We start from the raw sequence: 22,447 nt of genomic DNA, 5'->3' as shown, positions 1-22,447 counted from the left end.
AGCAAACATTTTTGTATGTTCCTTGAGCAGTTGGGACCTGGATTTCTACTAAATTATAACTCCATTTGAAGGTGTTCTGTGGTTTTTTTTCAAGGGCCAGCAAGGCAGGGTTACCTGGTCAGAGGAAAAGCAGGAGGAGGAGGAGTTGTTGTCACAGAGCAGGCTTGTTCCTGTTGCTGTGTAAACAAGTGACTAGTAGGACAGGTTTGGAGGAGGGGAGCCAAGGTGTTAAGATGACCTTAGCTACTCTGGAAATGAAAAATAACCACTGGGGGGTTGTGTTAGAAAAGCAGAGGGAATATCTATTTAAATTGTGCATCAATCTGGTATCATATCCATTCCAAAACCACTGCATTTCCGCCCTTATTTTCCAAGTCAGTAGTTGGGTGCATCTGAAAAATGTCCAAATTCTGCACGTCTGCCTGGTGAAATTTTCCACAGTGTAAATGCCCCCCCCCAAAAAAAATACTTAATGTAAAACAGCAGTATAATACAATGAAAGACCTAAATAAAAAGTAATAATTATTTAAAATCCTTTGTCACATTCATTGCGTTGAACAAAACTGGGCAGAGCGTGACGCAGTTCGGGTCACAGAAACGCCCGGAGCGTCCCCGCGGTCCGGTCCGCGCGGGGAGGCAGGAAAAGGGAAAGCGGGAGCAGGTTCTACCGAGATTTGAACTCGGATCGCTGGATTCAAAGTCCAGAGTGCTGACCATTACACCATAGAACCGGGCGGTGCCTCTTCCTTCTTCCAGCCCCGCTAATAAATCCATAGCAAACAAATCCCGCTGGGAAATCGCTGTCCTTTCTGCCCTTGTGCCTAGGATGACCGACAGGAATTGAACACGACCTAAATATCCATGTTTGTCCCGAGTTTCTGCAATATTCGTCGTCTTCACAGACTCACGGAATGGTTTGCGTTGGAAGGGACCTTAAAGATCATCCAGTCCCAAGCCCCTGCCGTGGGCAGGGACACCCTCCACTAGCCCAGGTTGCTCCAAGCCCTGTGCAACCTGACCTTGAATATTACCAGTGATAAAGCATCGAGTTTCTCTGGGCAGCCTGTGCCAGGGCCGCGTCAGCCTCACAGGGAAGAATTTCTTCCCAATATCCCATCTAATCCTCCCTCTGGCAGTGGGAAGCCATTCCCCCTCGTCCTGTCACTCCAGTCCCTTGTCCGAAATCCCTCTCCAGCTCTCTTGGAACCCCTTTGGACACCGGCAAGTCACCCCGGTACAGTGAGGGCAGAAAGCAAACATGAACACTGGGAGAACATTTGCTGTCAGAGACACCCCAAAACCTCATCCCCGCCCCAGAGCTCAGCAGCTGCCACCATCTTTGCTGATGCAGAATTTTAGAACCGTGTTTCCACACAGGCGATTCAAAGCATAGAAATAAAAGGAAACAATATGCTGTGACGTGTCTGAGATTCTTCAGATGATGTGTGTCAGAAACTACTAACCTGGCTTCAATAAATAATAGATACGGGGGGGAAAAAAACGGGAAAATGTTCCCATTGGTTACTCTTCTGCTTTGGATGCGTTTTCCACGTGGCATGGGATGTTTATGGCATGGGATGTTTATGGCATTCTCACAATCCATGAAAAACGCCTTGAAGTCACTTTCCACGGTTCTGAGCACCGAAGAAATCTGCCCGCGGCAAAAACGTTCAGGTTCCACCGAGATTTGAACTCGGATCGCTGGATTCAGAGTCCAGAGTGCTAACCATTACACCATGGAACCGCACAACGTGGTCCCCCGAGCCGCGCCTACTGAGCCAAATGCACGGGAAAAGCATTCCATACGATTGTTCTTTCCATGGATTTGTAACCAGAATCCCCGCCTTGTTCCTTCATGTATTCTGCACGTACTCGCTCCACGCAAAAATCCCACTGTTTATTTCTCACATTCTACAGCCCTGAAAACAATGCCCATTGTGAAGCGCTGTGGCGTTAAATAAGTTCACAGAGCCTTTCCCTCAGATCATGCGATCCAGAGGCCAAATACAGGCTTTCAATACCACGTGCATTGACATTTAAGTTTTCACGTTTGTTTTCCTTTTGCTTTCCTGCATTTTGTGCTGAGTCTCTCCTTGATATATTTGACATTGCCACAATGTTTCATTTAAACGGGCAAGACAGGGAAAAACTACAAATGTATGCAACGAGCTTGTTAAGACTAATTAAAGACACGGACCTCCTGGAGCGGGTCCGGACGAACGCATGAAGATGCTCGGAGGGCTGGAGCACTTCTATGAGGAAAGGCTGAGAGAGCTGGGGCTGTTCATCCTGGAGGAGAGAAGCCTCCAGGGGGACCCTGTGACCTTTCAATATATAAGGGAGCTTTCTTACGAAAAATAAAGAAGAAACTTTTTACCACAAGGTGCTGAGGCACTGGCACAGGGTGCCCAGAGAGGTGGCAGATGCCTCATCCTTGGAAACATTAAAAATCAGGTTGGACAGGGCTCTGAGCAACTTGGTGCGTCCCTAACCATGGCAGGGGGTGGGACTAAACGTTCTTTAAGGGTCCCTTCCAACCCAAACCACCCTGTGACCCTACGAGACCTTCCAATTACACTCGAAGAAAGGCTGTAGGCATCACACTGTGCAGTGTTCTGCCCGTCCTTTACTCGCACCCGCTGTACTGCGTGTCGCCAAGATTGTTTAGGAAAAAACAGCTGTCCTCGCACCGGCAACGCCACCGTCCCCCACACCCAAAAATAACCAGCAGAGAGGACGGAGCCGTCGGACGCTGTGCCGGCACACGAGGGAATAAAACCCAAAAACACTGTGCTAGCAGAGGATGGTTTCGATCCATCGACCTCTGGGTTATGGGCCCAGCACGCTTCCGCTGCGCCACTCTGCTGCGCCTGAAAATGTTTTCCCCCGTCCCTCCTTAGAACAAACACGGCTACCGGATCCTCGCTCCTCGTCCCCCGTGCACGACCGCATTCCCTCGCTGTCCCTGCAGCCACGCGGTCCCGCCACAGCTGCCGTGTGCCGGAGATACACTCGAAATATGTAAGGAGTAATGGTCATAAGCTAAAACACAAGAAGCTTCACCTCAGCAAGAGGAAGAACTTCTTCACGCTGAGGGTGGCAAGAGCACCGGAACGGGTGCCCAGGGAGTGGTGGAGTCTTCCTCTCTGCAGACATTCAAACCCACCTGGATGCGTTCCTGTGTCGCCTGCTCCAGGTGACCCTGCCTTGGCAGGGGGCTTGGACTACGTGATCTCCAGAGGGCCCTTCCAAGCCGAACGATTCTGCGATTCTGTGAAACAACAAATGGCTTCAACTACCCGCATATCGCCCCTTTATTAACTAATATTAACTAATTTAGGTACGTCACCACGGAAAAGTGTCACATTCCCAGCTGCGCAGAGCCGAACACCGCTCTGAAGCCCGCCGAGGGTTATTGATACGGAACGGACCCGTGCGGAGCCCCCGGGCACGGCCCCCGCCCCAGAGTGCTTTGCGCGTATTTGCATACAGCAATACTCTTTGCATAACGCGAATTATGCCGGATTTTGGGTCTTCTTGCCCCCTCTCCGCCGGCCCCTGCCCGCCAGACTCTCGGTTCGGCCGGGGTGCTGTGCACGACTGCTGCTGCGCCCCCCGGCACCGCCGGCTCGTTCGCCCGGGTCACCCTGACCTGGCGGAGCCGGAATCCCAGGGGTACAAATAGCTTCGGGGAGGGCTGTGGTATAGTGCTCGCTTCGGCAGCACATATACTAAAATTGGAACGATACAGAGAAGATTAGCATGGCCCCTGCGCAAGGATGACACGCAAATTCGTGAAGCGTTCCATATTTTTTCGCCCCATCCAGCCCTCCAACCCTGGAAGAGGAAGCTCAGGGGTGGCCTTCGATGAGGCTCGGGCTCTGCTCGCAGGTAACAACGATAGGCGGGGAGGAGATGGCCCGGAGCTGCACCAGGGAGGATACAGGTCGCACATCAGGAAGATTTTATTCATGAAAAGTGTGGTTAAACATAAGAATTGGCTGCGCAGGGTGGAGTCGCCATCCCTGAAGGTGTTCAAGAAAGAACTGGACATTGCACACAGTGTCATGGTCTGGCTGACAAAGCGGTGTTTGGTCATAGGTTGGACTCAATGATCTCAGAGGTTTTTCCTGATTCTGTGATCCTGTGAGCCCCCTCTGGCGCCCCACCAGCTCCCAGGACCACCAGAGACACAGCCAGGATGACAGCGGGTCCCTTACTTCTTTCCTACATGGCAGGACCCATGCCAAGGTCCTGCTGGCCCTGAAGGCACAAGGACGGGCACTGAGGTCCCAGTGCCTTGGGAGGGTGTCTGACCTGGCTCAGCTCCTCGCTGCACTGCACAGAACATGTTCTGCCCAAGAGATCCAAAGGCTCAGGGCTGTACCCTGGCTGGATCCAGAAGTTTCCCTTAGTCCATGCACTGACTGCAGTAACAAATTCACTATGGTTGCTGCAGAGAATTGACTCACAAATGAGAGCGTTTGTCATGACCTTTCTGGCCCTCCAGGGACTTGCCTCCAGAGTCAGATTATTGTGCTGCCACAGGTTAGTACCTTTTTGTATTTCATCTTCTCCTCATTATCCCTTGCTTCCTCTGCACACAGCACAGTGCAGGTTCTGGCACTGCCAAGCTCTCCTGATCACTGCATGGCACACATGTCAGTGACGGGCATTCTCTATTTCTCACTATTGCCTTCTGAGGATTGTCTCCCCAAAATGGTTTTGTTTTCATGCAGGGTGTATTAAGCAAAGCAGTGGGACTCTGCTCCACAGAACAGCAAATTCCCCTGGGCATTGCTTAGCTGCTTCCATGATGGAAGAAGTAGTTCTTGCTCAAGAACTGCATGTTCTGTAATTCACCTTCTTTCTCCACACTACAGGATCTCATTCTTGTGGGACTCAGTGCTGGCTACCAAAAGAACAGGGCAAGATTTGGCAAAAAGAGCACCACTGAAGGTACAGGTACAACCCAGAGTTATCAGGGGCCAAAAAGCTCAAGTTCCTTTGTCTAGAGGGTGTGTAGCAAAGCACTGAGTCAAGATGGACTGCTTCTCTAACAGATCTGCAGCTCCTGTAAGAAAAAGGAGAGCTCTTTTTCTAAGGTCTTTTATGAAGAGGTAGTGCTTTTTTGGCTTTGGAATTGGGGGTTTTGTTTTTATTCAGGCTGAATCTTGTGATGGGATGAGTGAAGCTAAATGAGGTGGATGCTTTTTGAAAGAAAAAGCAGAACAGAGGCAGATGGTGAGGGGGAGAAAGCAAAAATAGGAAACACGAAACAAATATATTGTTAGAGATGCCATTTTTCTGTAGTAAAAATGCTTTAGCTTCTTGGTTTGCTTGACTGTTCCTTTTTTTTTACTTCACGTTTTCTGCATGTTTTATTGTGTGTTAGATACCACACAGCATAATTCAGTTTAAGATAAAAATTATTAATTCTTTTCAGATATGATGATAACAGATGAAAGAAGGAAGTTATTAAGCTCATGTGAAAGAATTTAAATGTGATGAATCATCCAACCTCAGCAGTGAACAATAAATGTGAGGAATTCTCTGGTATTACTTGGATTACACTGCTCAAGGTGCAGTCCGAGAGCAGGTCTTGACTTCACTTTTCTTAAAATCTCTTAAAGTACTTCCTGTGTTGTATCATGAAGGCCCAAATGACCAGGAGCTCAGTTTGGAAAGGAGTGTGCTCTCTGAAAGCCTCCCCCTTTAACTGAGTGTCAATTCATCTTTTATATTCTGTTCTTAACAATTTGAGGTGTTCTGAAAGCACTAAGGACCCAAACACAAGCAAAGTCTCCTGCTGGAATGAATCACGTGGCGATAAACCTTGTGGTTTTCAGTTTTCAGCTTTATTCTTATTCCTATTCATTAAAGAGTTGCTTTGATTCTGTTTTGGGTTCAAACAGACTGGTTACAGGATGAGAGATGCTCTTTGAGGGGCTGATTCATGTCACTGCTGCGCTGTGTCTTTTAATGGGGTGTCGGTGTTGCACTGGAACATGGAAACAAATGAGTTTGTGCCAGTGCCGTAACTCCCTTTATGTCTAGAAATAACAATTATGTAACAAATGCAGAAAGCAAAGTGAAGACTCCCTGCAGTAGGACATTATGAAGTCCAAAATATTAAGAGGGGTCTGAAAGGGATTCTGTTCCTGGGGTGCACACACACCTGCTTAATGGTTTGGATTCACCCTCACCTTCCAAGTCCTTAAATCATGGGTAACTGGAATCCGGGAGAACATCCAGTGAAAGGTCTGAGCTTCCCATGCATTCTGGAAACAGGCTACTTGGCTAGATCAACTTGGTCTGTGAGGGTTTTATTCTATTACACAGATTCATTAATTACTATACGAAGAAGAAGTTTGCATTGACATTTCCAGGGAGCAGTTTCTCAATCCCATTTCACAAATACTCATAAAACACAAGATAAATGGGGTACTTCAACATTTTGCTGGGTTAACTGATGGTTTTTGTGGCAACACAGGGCATTTTTAAATGAAAATTACACTTCAGGAGGCAGAAGGCTTCTGGGGTTTGTAAGGTGCATTATTGCCATGCTTATGGCTGGGAGCTAAACAAGAAGATGTTTGCTCTGGAAACTACTGAAGCACAGTGAAATATTCATCAGCAGAAAGGTGATAGTACAGCCAGGATTTTCAATTGATGGAAGGGGAGAGAGCGAGCTGAAGTAATGTAGCTGTGAGACTGCTATACAAACCTCTGTAAATAAATATGTAAATATATATATATAAACTATATAAACCTCTGAAATTCCTTCCTGAGTGGATGCAGTTTGGGACTGGGAGGAGGCAGCTTCTGCACCTGGCCTTGGAATTTCATTCCTGAGTTGCAGCTGCTGCTTTGTAAGACACACTTCCTTGTACCAGCAGTGCTGTTCATTTTGGGATCTGCGTGAAACCGCTCAGGGGCAAAATATTCACCTTGCTGACAGAGATGACATTAATACAAATATTGGTGGGATTGAAAGCATTCCCAGTGCTGTGTCTGTCACACAGATAGGATCAGCTCAAGCAGCTGAAATAAACACAGGCTGGCAGATCCTAATGAGATGAAAAGAAATAAAAAAAACCCCTCACGAATATGGCAAATATACACTAATGTAATGCCTTTGGATTTTTTTCTTATGTAGTAATTAATTTTTGAAGACACTGACACCGACCTCTGTTTTTACATGCTATTTTTAACTTTATTAGCATGCATAACAGCAGTAGCTTGCTTAACTTAGTTGGCATAAAAGGTGAGTTGCTGCATAACTGGTTTTGTTTCCAAATTACTTGGTAGACATAAATGTTGCTTGTACCCTCTTGCTTCTCCCAGCAGCTTTGTGTTTTCAAAATAATCAGGAACCTTAAGCACACAACAGGTTCTGGTGTTAATACAGTTCTGTTCTTTGGAATGTGAATCTATTTGTACAAACAGTAACTATATTAGTGAAGGCAATCAGAAGAATTAAATATGAAAAGCCTCTAAAATAGTCCTATTTACTTGGAAACAGTATCACAGTAGGTATTTTACAGAAATAATGGTGAATGGTGAGAAATTATATTTAAATTAAATGGGTAGAGTGCAAGGGATTATCTTTACATATATGTATCATTGAGAATTTGGGCTATTTTGAGAAAAACTATAATCAAGCTACAACAATTCTTTTAAAATGTACTTCTCTGTGAACTCACATAGTAAAATGTACTATGAAAATCTGCTCAGAGGCCAAAACTGTAAATGATAAAAGACATTGAAATAGATTTCAGGAAGTGATGCTCTTTTCTTCAGTTCTTTATTTTCAAGTTATGTAAATGTTGGACAACAAACCAAAAAATCTGTTTTGATTATTCAGCTGATTCAGCAAATGCAAATAAATATTTTTATAAGCCTCCAGTTGTCTGCTGGTTCTTGAGCCAACTTGTTTGACTTGTTGCTGTGACTCTACCAAAGCGTACAGAAATGATAAAAAATAAATTGGCAGGTCTGATCTTCCCTCTTGTGTTTAGATAAAATTCTTCATAAATATTGCTGGCTAACTTAGTCTGTGTTTTCAGTTATTTATTTAAAAACGCAGGCTGTGTCAGCAGGAGTGTGTGGAGGTGCCAAGGACCTGCTGGAATGCAGGCTGTGTACATGTCACAGAACACACTGTGACAACAAGGGTTCCAAATTCTCACTGCATTTTCTTCCTCTTTGTGTCACCGATTTAGCATTTTAACAGGTAGGTCTCATTTCAAACACTTTTTGCTCTTCAGAGGAAAAGTCTAGTTTTGTCTCTGAATCTGGCCTTTCAGAAGGTAAGATAACAACACAGTATTTTGGATATTCTTCTTGTGAATTGCTGCTTATGCTTAGGAAAACGGTATATTTTTACCATACATAACACACGTAATTGAAACTTGTTATTAAATATTAAAAAAAACCATATTGGATTACCCCTACCCTCTGGGCTTCAGTGAAAGGCTGAGAACAGTTTTTACCTGAGCGCCACTGGCTGCTCCCTCAGAACGGGACTGGACTCATTACCCAGATTTAACGCTTAAACGCCGATTTTTAGCCATTTTCCTTAAAACCGGGTGCCGGGCCCCTCCCCGCCCTCACGTCACCTGCGCGCCATCAGCGCGCGCCGGCGGTCACAGGTCCCTTGTTTACCTCGGTCGGTGCCGATGGTTGGCGGCCGTGAGGGATCCACCGACTGACCGCCCCGGCGGGGCAGCGTGTGAGGGGGCGACGGGAGACGGGGGAAAAGGGAGCGGCGGCGGGGAAAGGGCGTTCATCTCACGGGCGCTGTGAAGCTTGTCTCCTCTCGGGCGGCGTGAGGTGGGCTTGTCCTCCCTCAGGAGCGGCGGGAGAGGCTGGCTGGGCTCCCCTCAGGGGTTGCATGAAGGGGGGAATGTGTCTCGGCGTGTGTGCCCCAGGAGCGGCGTGGGGCGGGAATGCCCCTGCCCTCCCTTCAGGAGCGGCACGAAGCGGGAATGTCGCCTCCCCTCAGGAGCGGCGTGAGGCGGGTATGTCCCCTCCTCTCCCCTCAGGAGCGGTGTAAGGCGGGAATGTCCCCTCCTCTCCCTTCAGGAGAGGCGGGAGAGGCTGGTCTCCCCTCAGGGGTGGCATGAGGCGGGAATGTGTGTGTGCGTCTCAGGAGCGGTGTGAGGCGGGAATGCTCCCTCCCCTCAGGAGCGGTGTGAGGCGGGAATGTCCCCTCCTCTCCCTTCAGGAGCGGCGGGGGAGGCTGAGCTCCCCTCAGGGGTTGCATGAAGGGGGGAATGTGTCTCGGCGTGTGTGCCCCAGGAGCGGCGTGGGGCGGGAATGCCCCTGCCCTCCCTTCAGGAGCGGCACGAAGCGGGAATGTCGCCTCCCCTCAGGAACGGCGTGAGGCGGGTATGTCCTCTCCCCTCCCTTCCCCTCCCCTCAGGAGCAGCGTGAGCGGCTGTCCCGCAGCCCTTCACCGTGTTCCGACTGGAAGCGGCCCCGTTCTCAGCCGCTGCTGCCACGGAGAGGCGCGGAGGGGGGAAGACCCGAGGAGGTGGGCGCGGGTCGGGAGCCGTCGGTGCGGGGCGGCAGCCGGTGCTTGGCTTGCGAGGAGCCTGAGGTGTTCGGCCATCAGCCCCCGCTGTGCTGGCTCCGGACGCTGAGGTACCGCCTGTTGTTCTGAGCTGCCTCTCAATAAAGCCTCTCCTTTATTTCTAGGCTCACCATGTCCCTGCCAGCAAAGAGGTGTGGAAGGCCCCCAATGTTGTCTTTTCTGGAAAAGAAAAAGAGAAAGCAAAGTCTTGATAGAAGAAGGGGGAAAACAAGGATTTATGTGGGGAATCACATTGACCGGTGGCTGACACTTAAGGAAAAGTTGGATTTCAGAAACGATGCAGAAGTCGCAGGGTTTTTACTGGACATGTGAGTGGACTGTCAAAATACTCCTCTGTTTGCTAATACCAAGTAAATAATTCTGGATGTTGATACCAATTGTGTATTTTCTTTCTAGGTATGACAGCTACAACCCGTTGTCAAAAGCTACGCTCTGTCCCCTCTCTGAGGGTGTGAGAAGGATCACTGTGAAGGAAGCAAGAGCGCTGTCAGCCAGCACTTCTTTAATAACAGCAGATGGAACGTTAGTACTGTCCTCTCCTTACTTGGGAAGGGTGGATGAAATCTTTTTCTTGGTACCACTTGAAAGACTGTAGCTGATGTTTAAAAATAATGAGGTAAAAGTTACTCATACAAAAAGAAAGTATACAGCTAATTTTAGTTAAATTGAAGATTTTGAATATCTTTTGTAAAGATTTTCTGTCTTTGTTTTCTTGTTTGTAGAGTTGAGTATATGACACTAGTGTAGATGAAACAGAGGCAGAACTTTTTGCAGAAGAAATGTTTCAGTTAACAGCTTGGGTTGTATTTGCAGGTATGACAGTGGTGACCAGCTGCTTAAAGAATCTGCTTGTTCTGGATTTGGAGATGTGAGAATTGTAACTGTGAAAGAGGAGGAAGAAATGCTGCCGGACTGCATGTTGACAAGGACAGCTGACACGTTAGTGATACTGTGGTTTTTTGCATGTTTTGCATTTGAAAGTATTTTGAATTGATTTTATTATCACGCTTAACTTCATTTATTAGAAACTCATATCTTTCATGCTCTGCTTCATTATCTAAAAGCACCTTAGTACATAATCAATGGTCCAGTCCTTCCGAAGCAAGAATCTGAAAGGGATGCTGGAAAAGTTGTAAAATTCCTAAGAGTACAAGCAGCAAATCCAGTGACTGCCTTCCTTAGTTGTGTACAAGGTTCATGAGTGCATAAGAAAATATCCAGTACTTTACATGTATCCCTGTCAGCAGTTAGGCTTTTACAGTAGCACAGTGTCCAGGCAAGTGCAACTGCTTTAATGCTTTAACATTTCTTGAAAGAAAAATGTTTCATTTTTGACCCAGTGATGTTGCACACCAAGTGATGTGTTAAACTATCTAAAAATAGTGCCATGCTCAGCGAGGCCACCCCACCATCGACTGCTGGTGTCTGTTACTGCAGTGTCTTCAGTAACTGGGGCATTCCCAGTTGAGATCGGAGGAGGCTCCAATAGGTATGCTTGTCCATTACTTTTTCTTTAGGTTTTGATTATCCACAACAGTGTTACTGAATAATTCACCCATGTCTTAGTTTTCTGACCTTTAAAAAACTGTATCTTTTAATGTGTACAGGGAGACACAGAGACCATAGGACATTGCATTGGCATTGCATGATGTGTCCAAACCCCTCGCTAATATGGTGAAGTATGTCAAGTACCATGTTTGTCTGATTCTCATCATCCACTCTGGTTTTGCTTGTGACTTTCCTAATTGTTCTTACTTTTGATTTTAGTAGGTGAGCAAGTTGGGTTTTGGAAAGCAGTTCTTTGGCAGAGAAGAATCCTTGGAAGCTAGGTCAGGAGAAAATAAATATCAGTGCTGATGAAGCTGAAAAATTCAAGTACGTTCTTCAAAATAACGTTTTTCTCTGGCACTGTAATTTTAGTTTGGAGTGCAGCAGTAACTGAATTCCTGGGACTGATTTGATACAGGTGAGACAGAGGCTTTGTGTTTAATTGATTGCTTATTTCAGCCTTCTGAGATGTGAGAAATATTGTAAAAAATTCTTTGGTATGAAAACAACTTTGTTGCCCTAACAGGTAAGGCAGTGAGGCTGTGGAACAGTCTCATGATAATAATGTGAAGATTCTAAATTCCACCAGTTACATAAAATGCTGGACAAATGATCAGGCACGTACACAGTGGTAATTGTACAAGGCTAAGGAACAACAGCTGCCTAGGGATAAGGAGAGTCAAACATAAGAGGAGCTTAATGAGACAGGCATCCTAGGGCATGCTGTGTTATTTATTCCAGGGAATATTTACCTACCGGGAGTAGTTGTATAACCTCACTATGAGGAAAATGCTTTGTGTTTCAGTGTCTGAACACCAAATCAGTGGTGACACTGTCAGGTTTGTCTTTAGTTCACAGGAGAGCAGTGAGGCAGAGTGATGATGCCACTGAGGTTCTTACTGGCTGTGGGATGTACATACAAGGGTCAAGTCAGTTGCCCAAAGACGTGTTGATAGCTGAGCTTGGATCTTAAAAGCAAGACCAAACTCAATTGCTAAGTCACTGTTTTTAGAAATCTGGGCAAATAGAACTTAGTGAAGTTTCTTCAGAAAGGAACAGTGCTTATGTTAATGTATACTTTCTTCTTGTTTTAAAAGGTGTGATACTGCACTTCCTATTGAAGGGAGGTGATGCAGGCGGGTATTTCCTGCTTTCCAGGCACTTGAGTGTCATGTTTTCCTGTTGTTGTTTCAGGCTTTACCAAATATGTCTTTTCATTCTGTGCTTGTAAGAGTCAGGAAAAGAGCAAGGTCTTCTTGTAGGTGCTTTATTAGCACATTCAGCATTCATAGTCATAAAGCAGCTGTTGTATTCTAGGCTTTTTACTTTTGAGTCTAGTTTAGGTTGGCTAAACACTAACTATTAAGGAACTGCACACATCAAAGACAGTGGAGGAAGAGCACTTAAATTCAGCTTTATTGGTGGCTTAATGTTTGGTTTCTGGCTTGGTTTTAGTGTCTTGCCTGATGACATTGGCTTTCAGCAGTTGTTGTTGTAGGGAACTGAGTTGATGGAGAAACAGTGAGGGAGTCAAGTGACTTCAAGATTCCTGCCAGATGAAATGGTGTGGCTTTTTGAGTTGTGGCTGTTGTGAGGAGCTGGCATGTTGATAGAATAGGAAGAAAAGAATGTACAGAAATTCTGATTTAAAGTGGCATTACCAGGCAAAGCCAAATGGAAGGGTTACCAACCCTCATCCAGTAAGGTTCCTGAAGACATTCAGTCCTTCTCCAATGCTTCTTCTGTTATTGGCTTCTAACTTTAACATTGGAATTTAACCAAGCTAGTTTAAAATTCTTTTTCTGGTTTACATGTAGCAATTACAAAACTGTCAAAGCAGATAATAAACAGGTTTTTTTAATATATGTTATTTGCTCTAACATGGAATAGTGATGAGTCAAAGTAGTTGAACAGGGTTTTTTGAGGAAGCTTTGCGGAATTTGGGATTCTTCTACTGTTGTAGCAGTTGAATGATAGGGATTCAAAAATTCCTTTACCTGTATTAATAAGACAGATTCTCATGATAGAACTGCCCATGGCAGGGGCTTGGAATGAGATGATCTTTAAGGTCCCTTCTAATCCAAACCATTCTGTGATTCTATGAACTGCCTTTTCTGGAATTTGATTATGGACTGTATTTTTTTTTTCCTAATTCAGTAAAAAATGAAACAGAATACAAATACAAAATATATACTCTGAAGTGTCCCAGCAGTTCAGCAAGGAAGACTGAAGCCTGTAGGATGAGTTGGTGTCAGTCAGTAGTAAATGTTGAGTTGGGAAGCCCCAACTTTGTGGGAGGCTGCAGCTTGTCCCTGTCTCTCCTAAAATGGCAGTGGCAGCACCTTTTGTAATGATTTTTGATACACAGCTTTCCTCATAGCTGTGGGACTTTGCAAGACTCTGTATTGCAGAACTTCTCTTCATCTTGAGTAATGTGTTCTCTGAAAAGCCAATTACTGTCCAGACAAAGCAGTTGTAAAGTGTAATTCCCTTGGAAAGAGAATAAAAATCTCAAGGGAAGGTCCAGCAAGCTGTTAATGCTGAAGACTTACCATGAAAAGGTGAACAGCTGAGGAGTTTCTTAGCAAGCAGGAAAGCAAAACTTAAATTTAAAACAAAACGGAAAGAAAAAAAAAGCCTGATAAATATAACCTGCTTGGTAGGACAGCTTCCTGTGCTCTCCAAGCAAATCAATTTTCAAAGCTTTGTTTTGACTAGTTGCAATTTTTAATTGGCTTAAAAGATTCAGCTTGTACTGTTTTTGATCTTTAGTGTTCATAGTTTGTTTTTAATTAAAGAAGAAAAAAAAAACCAAACAAAAAAAAACCCAAAACCCAAACCAGCCACCCCCCACCCCTGGCAAACCACAGTCTGTGGTTATTTCACTAATGTGACTTCAAAGTGACTGTAACACAGCTTTTCCTTACAGAAAATTGAGTGGTTATTCTAAGACAAATAATTTACTTTATTGAAATGCTGAACGTTGATCTGCATTTTGCTATAGTGAAACCTCTGTTTATACATCATAAAAGCGTAAGATGTTGGTCTCTTTATATGTATTGCACACAAAAAAGCACAAATGCACTTATTGTGATATTTTCTCTTATTTCCAAGTTGGAAGATTGTATTAAGGGAATGCACTTTCTTAGAGATACTTAGTGAAACATTATACATTTATTTCATGTTTACGTATTTGAATGTCATATTGTAACTGTTGTTATTGTGTTGCTTTTCAGGGTGAGCAGCAAGAAGAAAGTCACACTCTTGCATAACAATATGAGGCCAGTTTTTAGTCCATTTTGATTTTGCTGTGAGGTTATTTTGAACTGTAAAGAATGACTGTAAGTTGTATGAAATTCCATGTTATGTGTTGAACAGCACATTAAACTTAATAACCTAAAGTTTTATTGTGTTATGTTATGAGTGGATTATTTCCCTGTTAGAGTCTGTACAGAGTTCTCTGAGGGGCAACAAAAAAGAACAAGCCAAAGTGCTCATGGTATTGCTCAAACTTAGTCAGAATTTAATAACTTTTTGTAGGTTATGTTAATGACTAAGTTCCTTACATTTTACTTAAAACTCAAGAGGGTTAAGATTGTAGTATTGCAGTGTCAAGTGTGCTTCCATCTGAATGTGTTTCTTGGAATGCTTTTCTTTGGGGAACAAATTTAACATATCCCATATATTGGAAGGCATTTGTGCAGTTGATTGATGCCCTGAAAAATGATGGGTAAAAATGCTGGACTATAGATAGTGTTGTGTTGGTGCCTTCAAAAAAATGAGTAATTGAGATCAGCTACTCTGGTGCTTATCTAAATATCTTTTGTTATTGAATCATTTGATCTCTTGCTTTGGCTTTTGATACTATGAAAGCTGATATATGAGCTGATACATGATGCATCTTAATTATTTTCTTCTGTAACAGAGATGAAACAAGTGGAGTACTTTCAGTAACTGAAGTTCTACAGAACAGTGTTGGCAGTTCCAGATCTGTTTTGTAGTTACCAAGTATGAGTAATCCTGGAAAGGTTTTTAACTGAGAAGCTGAGGTTAGTACGGTTGTGTTCAGTGTATGGTTGTCAGAAGCACAGAAACTTCCAGTCTTCTGATTTTAACTTTTTTTTTTCTTTAACCACACACTTGCATAAGCTTTCAGGTCTTGATCTTACAGTATTCAAGCCAGCTGGGCTTTCCCACCAACTTACACTAGAACAGCCTCTCTGTGGGGAGAAATTCCCCTAATTAGGTCATTAGACTCTGCATTCAGTTTTTTAAATGAGCTACTTCACTGGCTGTAAGAAACTGCTCTTGCTCCTAAATATTGTATTGATGCTTTAGAGGTATCAAAATTCAGTGTTGCTTTTTGAACAATGGATTTTTCTCCAAATGTTGCACAGATAAATCATTAAACAAAAAAAAAGTTGAGAAGGTAGTTTTTTGAGGCTTTCTCAAAATGAAAATGCTACTTCCTCTGTATTTGTGTTCTCTCTTTGTTCTGTACCTTTCAAATTTTTCTTTGACTACCAAACATTCATTCATGTAAATAACTCAGTTTGGCTCACAAAAGAAGTGTGACTGGTGACACTTATTCTTACTGAAGTGTCTGTCACTGCTCTCAGATTTTCAATTGTCGGTGTCATTACAGTGAGGAGGGAAGAGGACTCAGCCTTCAGTTATATTTTCTTTCAAAGTCTACAAGATCAGAAGAATCTGCAATTGCAGTAGCAACTGCACCATATTCTCAGCCAGTTCAACCTCATTCTTGGGCCTTTTTGAATGCACACTGCAAATATTTATATTATTAAAGACTCACTGTTATGTGAGTGGACTGATACTGCCAGATTTGTTGAGTTGCACTCACTATGTAAATTACTGGTAGAATGATTATTCTTGTTCATAGTACTGGAATACAGTACAATTCATCCCTTACTAAGGTTTCCCCCAAACCTCCCATTAGACTGGCACTTCATGCTGAAGAAAAATCAAGAGAAATAGACTTTAAAAATTTCCTTTTGTAATGTTATAGTGTGACAGATTATATATTTGGGTTGCTATATGAGCATATGCTTTTGAATATCTGACTTCTGTAGAGCAGAATATTATCATTATTATTTTCCAGTAAAGTTAGCAGAATGGCAAATGGAAATTATTCTGAAACAAGATTCTTTCTTTCACCAAGAATATGATGAGCAGTGGCTCTGCTTTAGTCAAAGTGGCCAAGTACAGCTTTCAGCTCCTGTGGGTCTGTGGGAATTGTGGAACTTGACCATGTTCAGATGTCAGAACTAAACCCTTAAGAGTAACTTACCCCCTTATTCCAATGATACATTAAAAATGTACATTTAGGAGAATTACTTTCGGCAGAATCTTAAGTTGTGCTGTTGGCAGTACTGAATACTTAGGGCATAAACCTGTAATGTTAAATGAGAAAATCTTCCGTAGAGATTTATAGTGAAAGGAAAATAGTAGCTATAAAACCACTGAATTTTGGTTTTGTTTTGTGTTTGTAAAGTGGACTTACTGTGCCATTTGGTTTCCTGAGAACTGTGGATCTATCAAATCTTTTGAAATGTGAGCATTTATGTACATAAACTGGGAAACTTCCATCCAAATAATGACAGTTCTGTGTTGATCTTAAATTTCAAACCATTAGTTAAAGAATTGAAGTTACAATGCACTGGTTTTCATAGTACTAACTTAATCCTCCATTACTTTGCCTTTACAAGAAGCTATTTTCTAAAATCCAGTAATTACGGTTGTGCTCTTGGCTGACATAATGTAGTATAGCATGAAAACTTCATGTGCCTTGCTGGGGAAAGGTAGTCTGGCCTGTTTTGTGATGTACTTTTGTAGTAAAAATCCCCTACAAAACAGAAGGAAAAATTGTTTAAAATAGCTCTCACAGATTTCTTGGTGAAATAAAGAGTTGTGCAGATCATCACAGACACACTGGAGAGGGGAGTAGAACTGAGGTGAGATACTGGAATAGAGTACTTAAAAAAACTGTTTCAATGCCCTGTTTTCTTGCCATTTCCAATGGCTGTTTGATTCTTTGGCTCTTTTCTTACTCTGAATGCTTAAAAGTCTGTAAAGCTTGATCAGACAGTCAAGAGGAATGCTGCACCGAGGCACATTATTTAAGAATATGATGGGGATGCAGGAACCTGGTTTTATTCTGAATTCTTCAGGCTTAGTAGATCATCATGGGTTTTATCATGTGGTAAAATTGAAATAAATTTGAAATACAACTTTTATAAGCCCTGATCATTTGTCTGATTTAGTAGTATGAAATACTATCATTGGTGTGAATATGCTTGTTATTACTTTTGCAAGAGGCTTTCATGTCCTGTACTTGCTAGTGAGGAGTCTTTTGGGCTTCTAAATCAAGACACTCAAACAAGTTTCAGCTGTGTGCCATGTTAAGCATGTTCTCATGAGTCACTGCTGAAAATACTGATCAGTGGATGGCAGGAAGGAGAATGCATCAAAGGAGGAATTCCAGAGGTGGGAGAAGTGGAGTTCCAGTTTGAGATATGTAAATGAGATGTGGATCAGAGAGGAACGGTGAACCTGAGTGTTGCTTGTGGTTTGAGTGGTTACTTGTGTCAGGACAAGCCTGCTTCCTCGCTTTTCCCTTGTCTCAGCAGAAGCAATTAATTTCATTTATAATTCCAGAGAGATTCCTCACCACTATAGCACTCAGAGCCCTGGAAGTGAGGATTGTGGTTTCCCAGTGCTGAGAACTCAACAGATAAATTGGACACTTCTGAGATCAGGTAGAGCTGATAAGGGTGAGAAGTTACATCTTCACCACCTCACGTAGGTCACAGAGCAATACTTTTTGCTGTAGTTCTTGTGTATAAGTGTAAAACTGATGTGTATTTAAGATGCCAAAATCAGTCTGCTCTGCTCAGTGCTGTTTGTAATTGTGCTCTGTATGCAGTGTTGAGCGTAGCTGTATCCAGAGACTGCCCAGGGTATCTAGAAATAGAGAGGGCAAGTGTTTGTGTGTGCATGTCTGTACACACACTGTCCCACTCTCCAGTTTATTTTATGAAATCTTAAACTAACATGGATTGAAAGGGACCTCTGAAGGTCATCTCATCTACCCTGCTCCAAGCAAGGCTGACTTCAGGTTTGGATCAGGTTACTCAGAGCCTTGGCCTTCTGAGAACCTGGATATTTATAGAATTTTGAAATGTTGTTTCATAAAACATAGGATCCAGAATGGTTTAATTTTGCATTGCTGTTTTCCATGTTTCTTTTTCACTCTTATTGTAGTAGTCAAACTCCTGATCCATGGCTTTTAAGGTATGCGACCTGACAGTATGGGAACCCTTAAAATACACTCACGTGGGCAACTTAATAATACAGACAATTTCTGATTTGAATAGCTTTGTATGTGCTAGGTAACAGTGTGTGCACGTGGAGATGTTCTAAGATGTATCACAAAGACCTTTCTTTCTCTGGCTTTAAGGGAGGATATATGGTCTGAAGTGAGATGACCACAGGCACCGTGTTAAGTAGTCTTTTTTTATGTGATTACTGTTGTGTGAGGTGTTTGTTGACATTTCCTGTCTGTAGTAGCAAAAATACTTCAGTAAGTGTGTATGCAGTAGGTAGAGACAGTGAAAAATCAGGGTCTCTCGTATGGACATATGTTGCTATTTAATTTAGTTACACTGGCCCTTTGGCTTCAATCAGGTTACGTGAAAAACTGCATATGCTTTCCCAGAAAAATGTTGGGTTTAGATATTTTAAATCTAACTGAAGAAGTAACTGTTTTTTCAAGATAGGCTATTCTTTTCTGAAGTAAGTGTGTATTCCTGTTCTTTATCTCCACATCCTTGGAATATCTCTTAAATTTCATCCTTGCTCTTCTTGGTTTCTCTGCACAAATTTCTTTCCCCTGCTATGTGCTCCTTCTTGGTTGGACAGCCTTGGTGCAGACATTAGAAGACATTTCAGCAGAAGAATTTCATCAGTGTTTGTAAGCTTTGTTAATAATAATTTCAAAGCCGTTTTTGACATGACCTATTTTTCAGATGAACACAGTAACACTAAGACAAGAAGTGCTATCTTCAGTGGCAAAAATAAAATCCTAGTGTAGTAGGATTTTTTGGAATTTAAAAAATCCATCATAGGATAAACTTGACCTGGCTTTGAGTATGGTACAATAGTGTTTAGCTTGTGATTCAGCTGTTGATCTGGGATGACTTAAACTGAGTCTCTACAGAGCAGCTCTGATAATTCTTGTGCTGGTTTAAATCCCAAATTAGATAAAACTACTTGGGGATAATAGAGTTCAACATATTTAATATATCCCAGTGACTTTTCTTTTCCAGAAGGGCAGATGAAAGTACAGGTTGCAGCAGATAATTCTCATAGGTGAACGTGATTCTTGTCTGTAACATCCTGATTCAGTGTGTTATGTGGGCTTACAGCTATGAGCTTGAACAAAAATACCTCACCAGGTTGTGCTTTGGTTGTGAACTTTGCTATAAATTAAGACAGCTGCAGATGTGTTTGTGAACGTGTAGAAAAAATAACTGTTCCTGTAATTCATGTAGCTGTTGTCTCCCTATATCTGAAATAGTCCTAACTCAGCAATTTTTAAAAGTCCGGTCATAAGGTAAAGATTTGCATAACTTTATTTCAAGATTGATGAATTATAAATAAATACAGGAAATGCAGGAATAAGGTATTTTTTCTTCTTTTTTCGGATAGTTTCCAAAAGCCATAGCCAGAAGAGGATCTCTAATGGAAGTCTGGAAATGCTCTAGTGAATGTGCACCGTGTTCCTGTCAGGCCCCCATTCCAAGGCTGTGCAGGGCTGCCAGGCTATTCAGGGTAACGGTGGCTCTGGGGTGGAGCAGGAGCCCTGGGCTCGAGTTCCAGCTCCCACAGCTGCTGCTGGTCTCCCCTTTTCCTTTCCCAATTTCCCCATCACCTCTGACAGCACTGCACTTTGTGAGTCCCTGTGGTAACCTGGAGACAGGAACTCACCTAAATACACCCTCAGAAGGGTGGTGTCTTTTTGGATTTTTTTTTTGTTGTTGTTGTTGTTTTAATTCCTGTCATTGCTTTCATGTGGTTTGTTCTCACTCACACCAGGGAGATGCTGTGAGGGTGGGAACCAGTGGCAAGCCCAGGAAATGACATTACCACTGCAAGCTTGGGATTGAACTGTTGGCTGAACATTGATTTGTGATGTGAAACACATTTTCACCTTGTAGTCATGTATAAAAGCACTGAGGAAAAAGCTGATCCAGCTATTTAAATTATTATGTCAAGTTATTCTGGGATCTTAGGCAAATAATACCTATTTTTGGTGACAAATTTAAAGCCTATTGAGCATTAGAAATAGGATATTAAGGGTTTAACTTAAAATTACGAGCTTCCAGAATGCTGATTTTAAGAACTTTTTTCTTCATTTGCCTATTCTGTCTCATCCCTTCCTAAGAAAAAAAAAAAAACCCAACAAAACACAACCATAAACAGGTGTTAAGAGGAAAAAAAAAAGTTTATGAAGATACTTAGTAGATGTTTTAAATTCACTTGTTTCAAATTTTGATTACTCTTTCGTATCAGATCTTTGTGGTGTAAAATGGCAAAGGTGAATTCCAAACTGCAGGGCAGTATTGATGTATTTAATGGTGAGGTGACACCAAGCATTCTCAAAGAGGGTGAGTTTTTGTTTAAAAATCTGTAATGGGAATTGGAAGGAAAAAATATAATTAGGTACATATATGTTTCTCTTAGGATGTCCAGTGATCACCTCCTTTCCTGCTGACATCCATCCTAATCTTGGTTTATTCAGTTACAGCTGTGAGTGATGTTTTTCTTCCCCTCTTGTGTACTAAAACCCTGCCTCTGCAATTACTGCAACTCTTTTATTGGGAAGAATAGCCTTTCAGTCTTTTCTTACAGAGGAAGAAAATTAACGGAGTGAGATTTTCAGCTGCATTTACATGTTTGGGTTTGTGTAAAGACCGAACAGAATCACAGGTGTCTGATTTTCAAAAAAAGTTGGTAAACTGAATGAAAAATGTTATCTGTGGAAGAAATTGAAGACTGTTACTGGGGTTAATTATAGGAAGCATGTTCTTACCTGTATTTGCTTTTTTCTTTAATTAAAATGGAACACAAATCAAAGAATGAGAATGCATAAATCATGTGGCATTACAGAAACACATTTTGTTGTACAAGGGCTATTAGAATAAGAGATTTTTAAAGCCTCTGAGGTAGTGTGCTACCAGTTGCTGTACTTGGGGTGTTGTCATTGTTGTCATGTTGACACAAACTCAATTCATAATGCTGCCTTCAAAGCTTGGCCAACCTGAGAAATTTCTTTGAAATTAAGATGCCTTTTTATTGAGCGACATTTTTCTTAAAAGCTGTAGAAAGTAAAACACATGAAAAGGTCAGGCCCAAAGGTCAGGCAGGAAGACCATCACTGGCCCCAAACCTGAGAATAAAATCATTTCTGGAGAGCTCTGTACCAGTATGTGACAAGAAATGCATTGAATGATGTGTCACAGATCAGTTTGCAGAATTGTGCTTACATGAATAATCAGTTTGATTCCTGCAAATAACTTCTTACTCAGTGTTTTCTGGGGAGGGAAAAACACAGCCTTATTAAGTAAAATAAAGGCAATTTGAGTGGAAAGTGCCATTTGGGATGTGATGGGGGGAAATACAAATAGTCCCTTGAAACTGATTAGTAGAAGGGTAAAAATTCATTAGAATCTTGGAGCCTGCCAACACACTAATTAATTAAGCTGTTGAGTTGCTGGTTTGTATTGGCTGAGCTTCTCAAGTCATCCCCAGCACTGACCAGCCCCAGGGCAGTGACAGTGGTCTGCAGGGCAGGGCTTGTGTAGCTGCTCTACTTACAGACAGGTTCTAAATTTAATAGTGTTTTGCAAATATGTTTTGAGTTAGAAACTTTAATGGTGATGTGTGAAAGTTGACTGATTTTAAGCTTGTGTCCTCGGGAGAAAGGGCAATGTGTATGTGAGCTGCAACCTCCTAATATTTCAATTCTACTTCTACTCACAGTTTCTGATTTTGTTTATATCTAAGAATCCTGATAGAAAGTGGCTGGATTTTATCTGCAAAGCTTTTGTTCTTGGCAAGTTTCAGGTGACATAAACAGCTTGTGATAAGTCAAAAAAGTCCTGTAGTCCTGTAGCTGATGCTGTGGAATATGCTCTGCTGTGTAGATGATGCATGTTGCTGTTTTTCTCTAATGCTGCATCCTCAGAAGAGCTTTAAGTGCGTTTTAAAATTACTATTTAT

At 42.5% G+C, this 22,447-nt stretch overlaps 1 protein-coding gene, 1 long non-coding RNA gene and 4 other non-coding genes across 12 annotated transcripts; 2 read left to right on the top strand and 4 right to left on the bottom strand.

The window, feature by feature from the left end:
- Window positions 1–473: 473 nt before the first annotated feature.
- LOC120410948 lies at window positions 474–3,415 on the bottom strand. The gene is made up of 3 exons (XR_005603316.1): window positions 3,167–3,415; window positions 2,916–3,042; window positions 474–821 (listed from the first exon to the last, which is right to left on the bottom strand). It is a non-coding gene; the product is annotated as an uncharacterized LOC120410948 (long non-coding RNA).
- On the bottom strand, window positions 660–731 carry TRNAQ-UUG. Its single transcript has one exon. It is a non-coding gene; the product is annotated as a tRNA-Gln (tRNA).
- Window positions 1,673–1,744, bottom strand: TRNAQ-CUG. Its single transcript has one exon. It is a non-coding gene; the product is annotated as a tRNA-Gln (tRNA).
- TRNAM-CAU lies at window positions 2,795–2,866 on the bottom strand. The gene has a single exon. It is a non-coding gene; the product is annotated as a tRNA-Met (tRNA).
- A 292-nt stretch (window positions 3,416–3,707) lies between the features above and the next one.
- Window positions 3,708–3,814, top strand: LOC120410994. Its single transcript, XR_005603370.1, has one exon. It is a non-coding gene; the product is annotated as a U6 spliceosomal RNA (small nuclear RNA).
- A 4,832-nt stretch (window positions 3,815–8,646) lies between these two features.
- Window positions 8,647–14,553, top strand: LOC120410993 (zinc finger protein 692-like). 7 transcript variants are annotated; one of them, XM_039562616.1, is made up of 7 exons: window positions 8,647–8,835; window positions 9,703–9,906; window positions 9,995–10,120; window positions 10,412–10,537; window positions 10,982–11,277; window positions 11,369–11,564; window positions 14,383–14,553. In XM_039562616.1, exons 2-5 carry the CDS (start codon window positions 9,710–9,712, stop codon window positions 11,064–11,066), a joined length of 534 nt encoding a protein of 177 aa, XP_039418550.1. In that variant the 5' UTR covers window positions 8,647–8,835; window positions 9,703–9,709; the 3' UTR covers window positions 11,067–11,277; window positions 11,369–11,564; window positions 14,383–14,553. The 7 variants fall into 7 exon arrangements, with proteins under 7 accessions (XP_039418550.1, XP_039418547.1, XP_039418548.1 ...); XM_039562613.1 differs by having other exon boundaries at window positions 11,366–11,564; XM_039562618.1 differs by having other exon boundaries at window positions 8,648–8,835; window positions 11,206–11,277.
- Window positions 14,554–22,447: the final 7,894 nt, after the last annotated feature.

The sequence above is a fragment of the Corvus cornix genome, chromosome 18 (assembly GCF_000738735.6).
Source record: "Corvus cornix cornix isolate S_Up_H32 chromosome 18, ASM73873v5, whole genome shotgun sequence".
In the NCBI taxonomy this organism is placed as follows: Eukaryota; Metazoa; Chordata; class Aves; order Passeriformes; family Corvidae; genus Corvus; species Corvus cornix.
The sequence above is the reverse complement of the archived record's forward strand: the minus strand, read 5'-3'. Positions and strand labels throughout refer to the sequence as shown.

Excerpts from the sequence above, each read along its gene's own strand:
- LOC120410993 (XM_039562616.1), top strand. The coding sequence starts at position 9,710 with ATGTCCCTGCCAGCAAAGAGGTGTGGAAGGCCCCCAATGTTGTCTTTT. Across the intron at positions 9,907-9,994 it reads GCAGGGTTTTTACTGGACAT|GTATGACAGCTACAACCCGT; the intron begins GTGAGTGGACTG and ends TTTTCTTTCTAG. Across the intron at positions 10,121-10,411 it reads TTAATAACAGCAGATGGAAC|GTATGACAGTGGTGACCAGC; the intron begins GTTAGTACTGTC and ends TTGTATTTGCAG.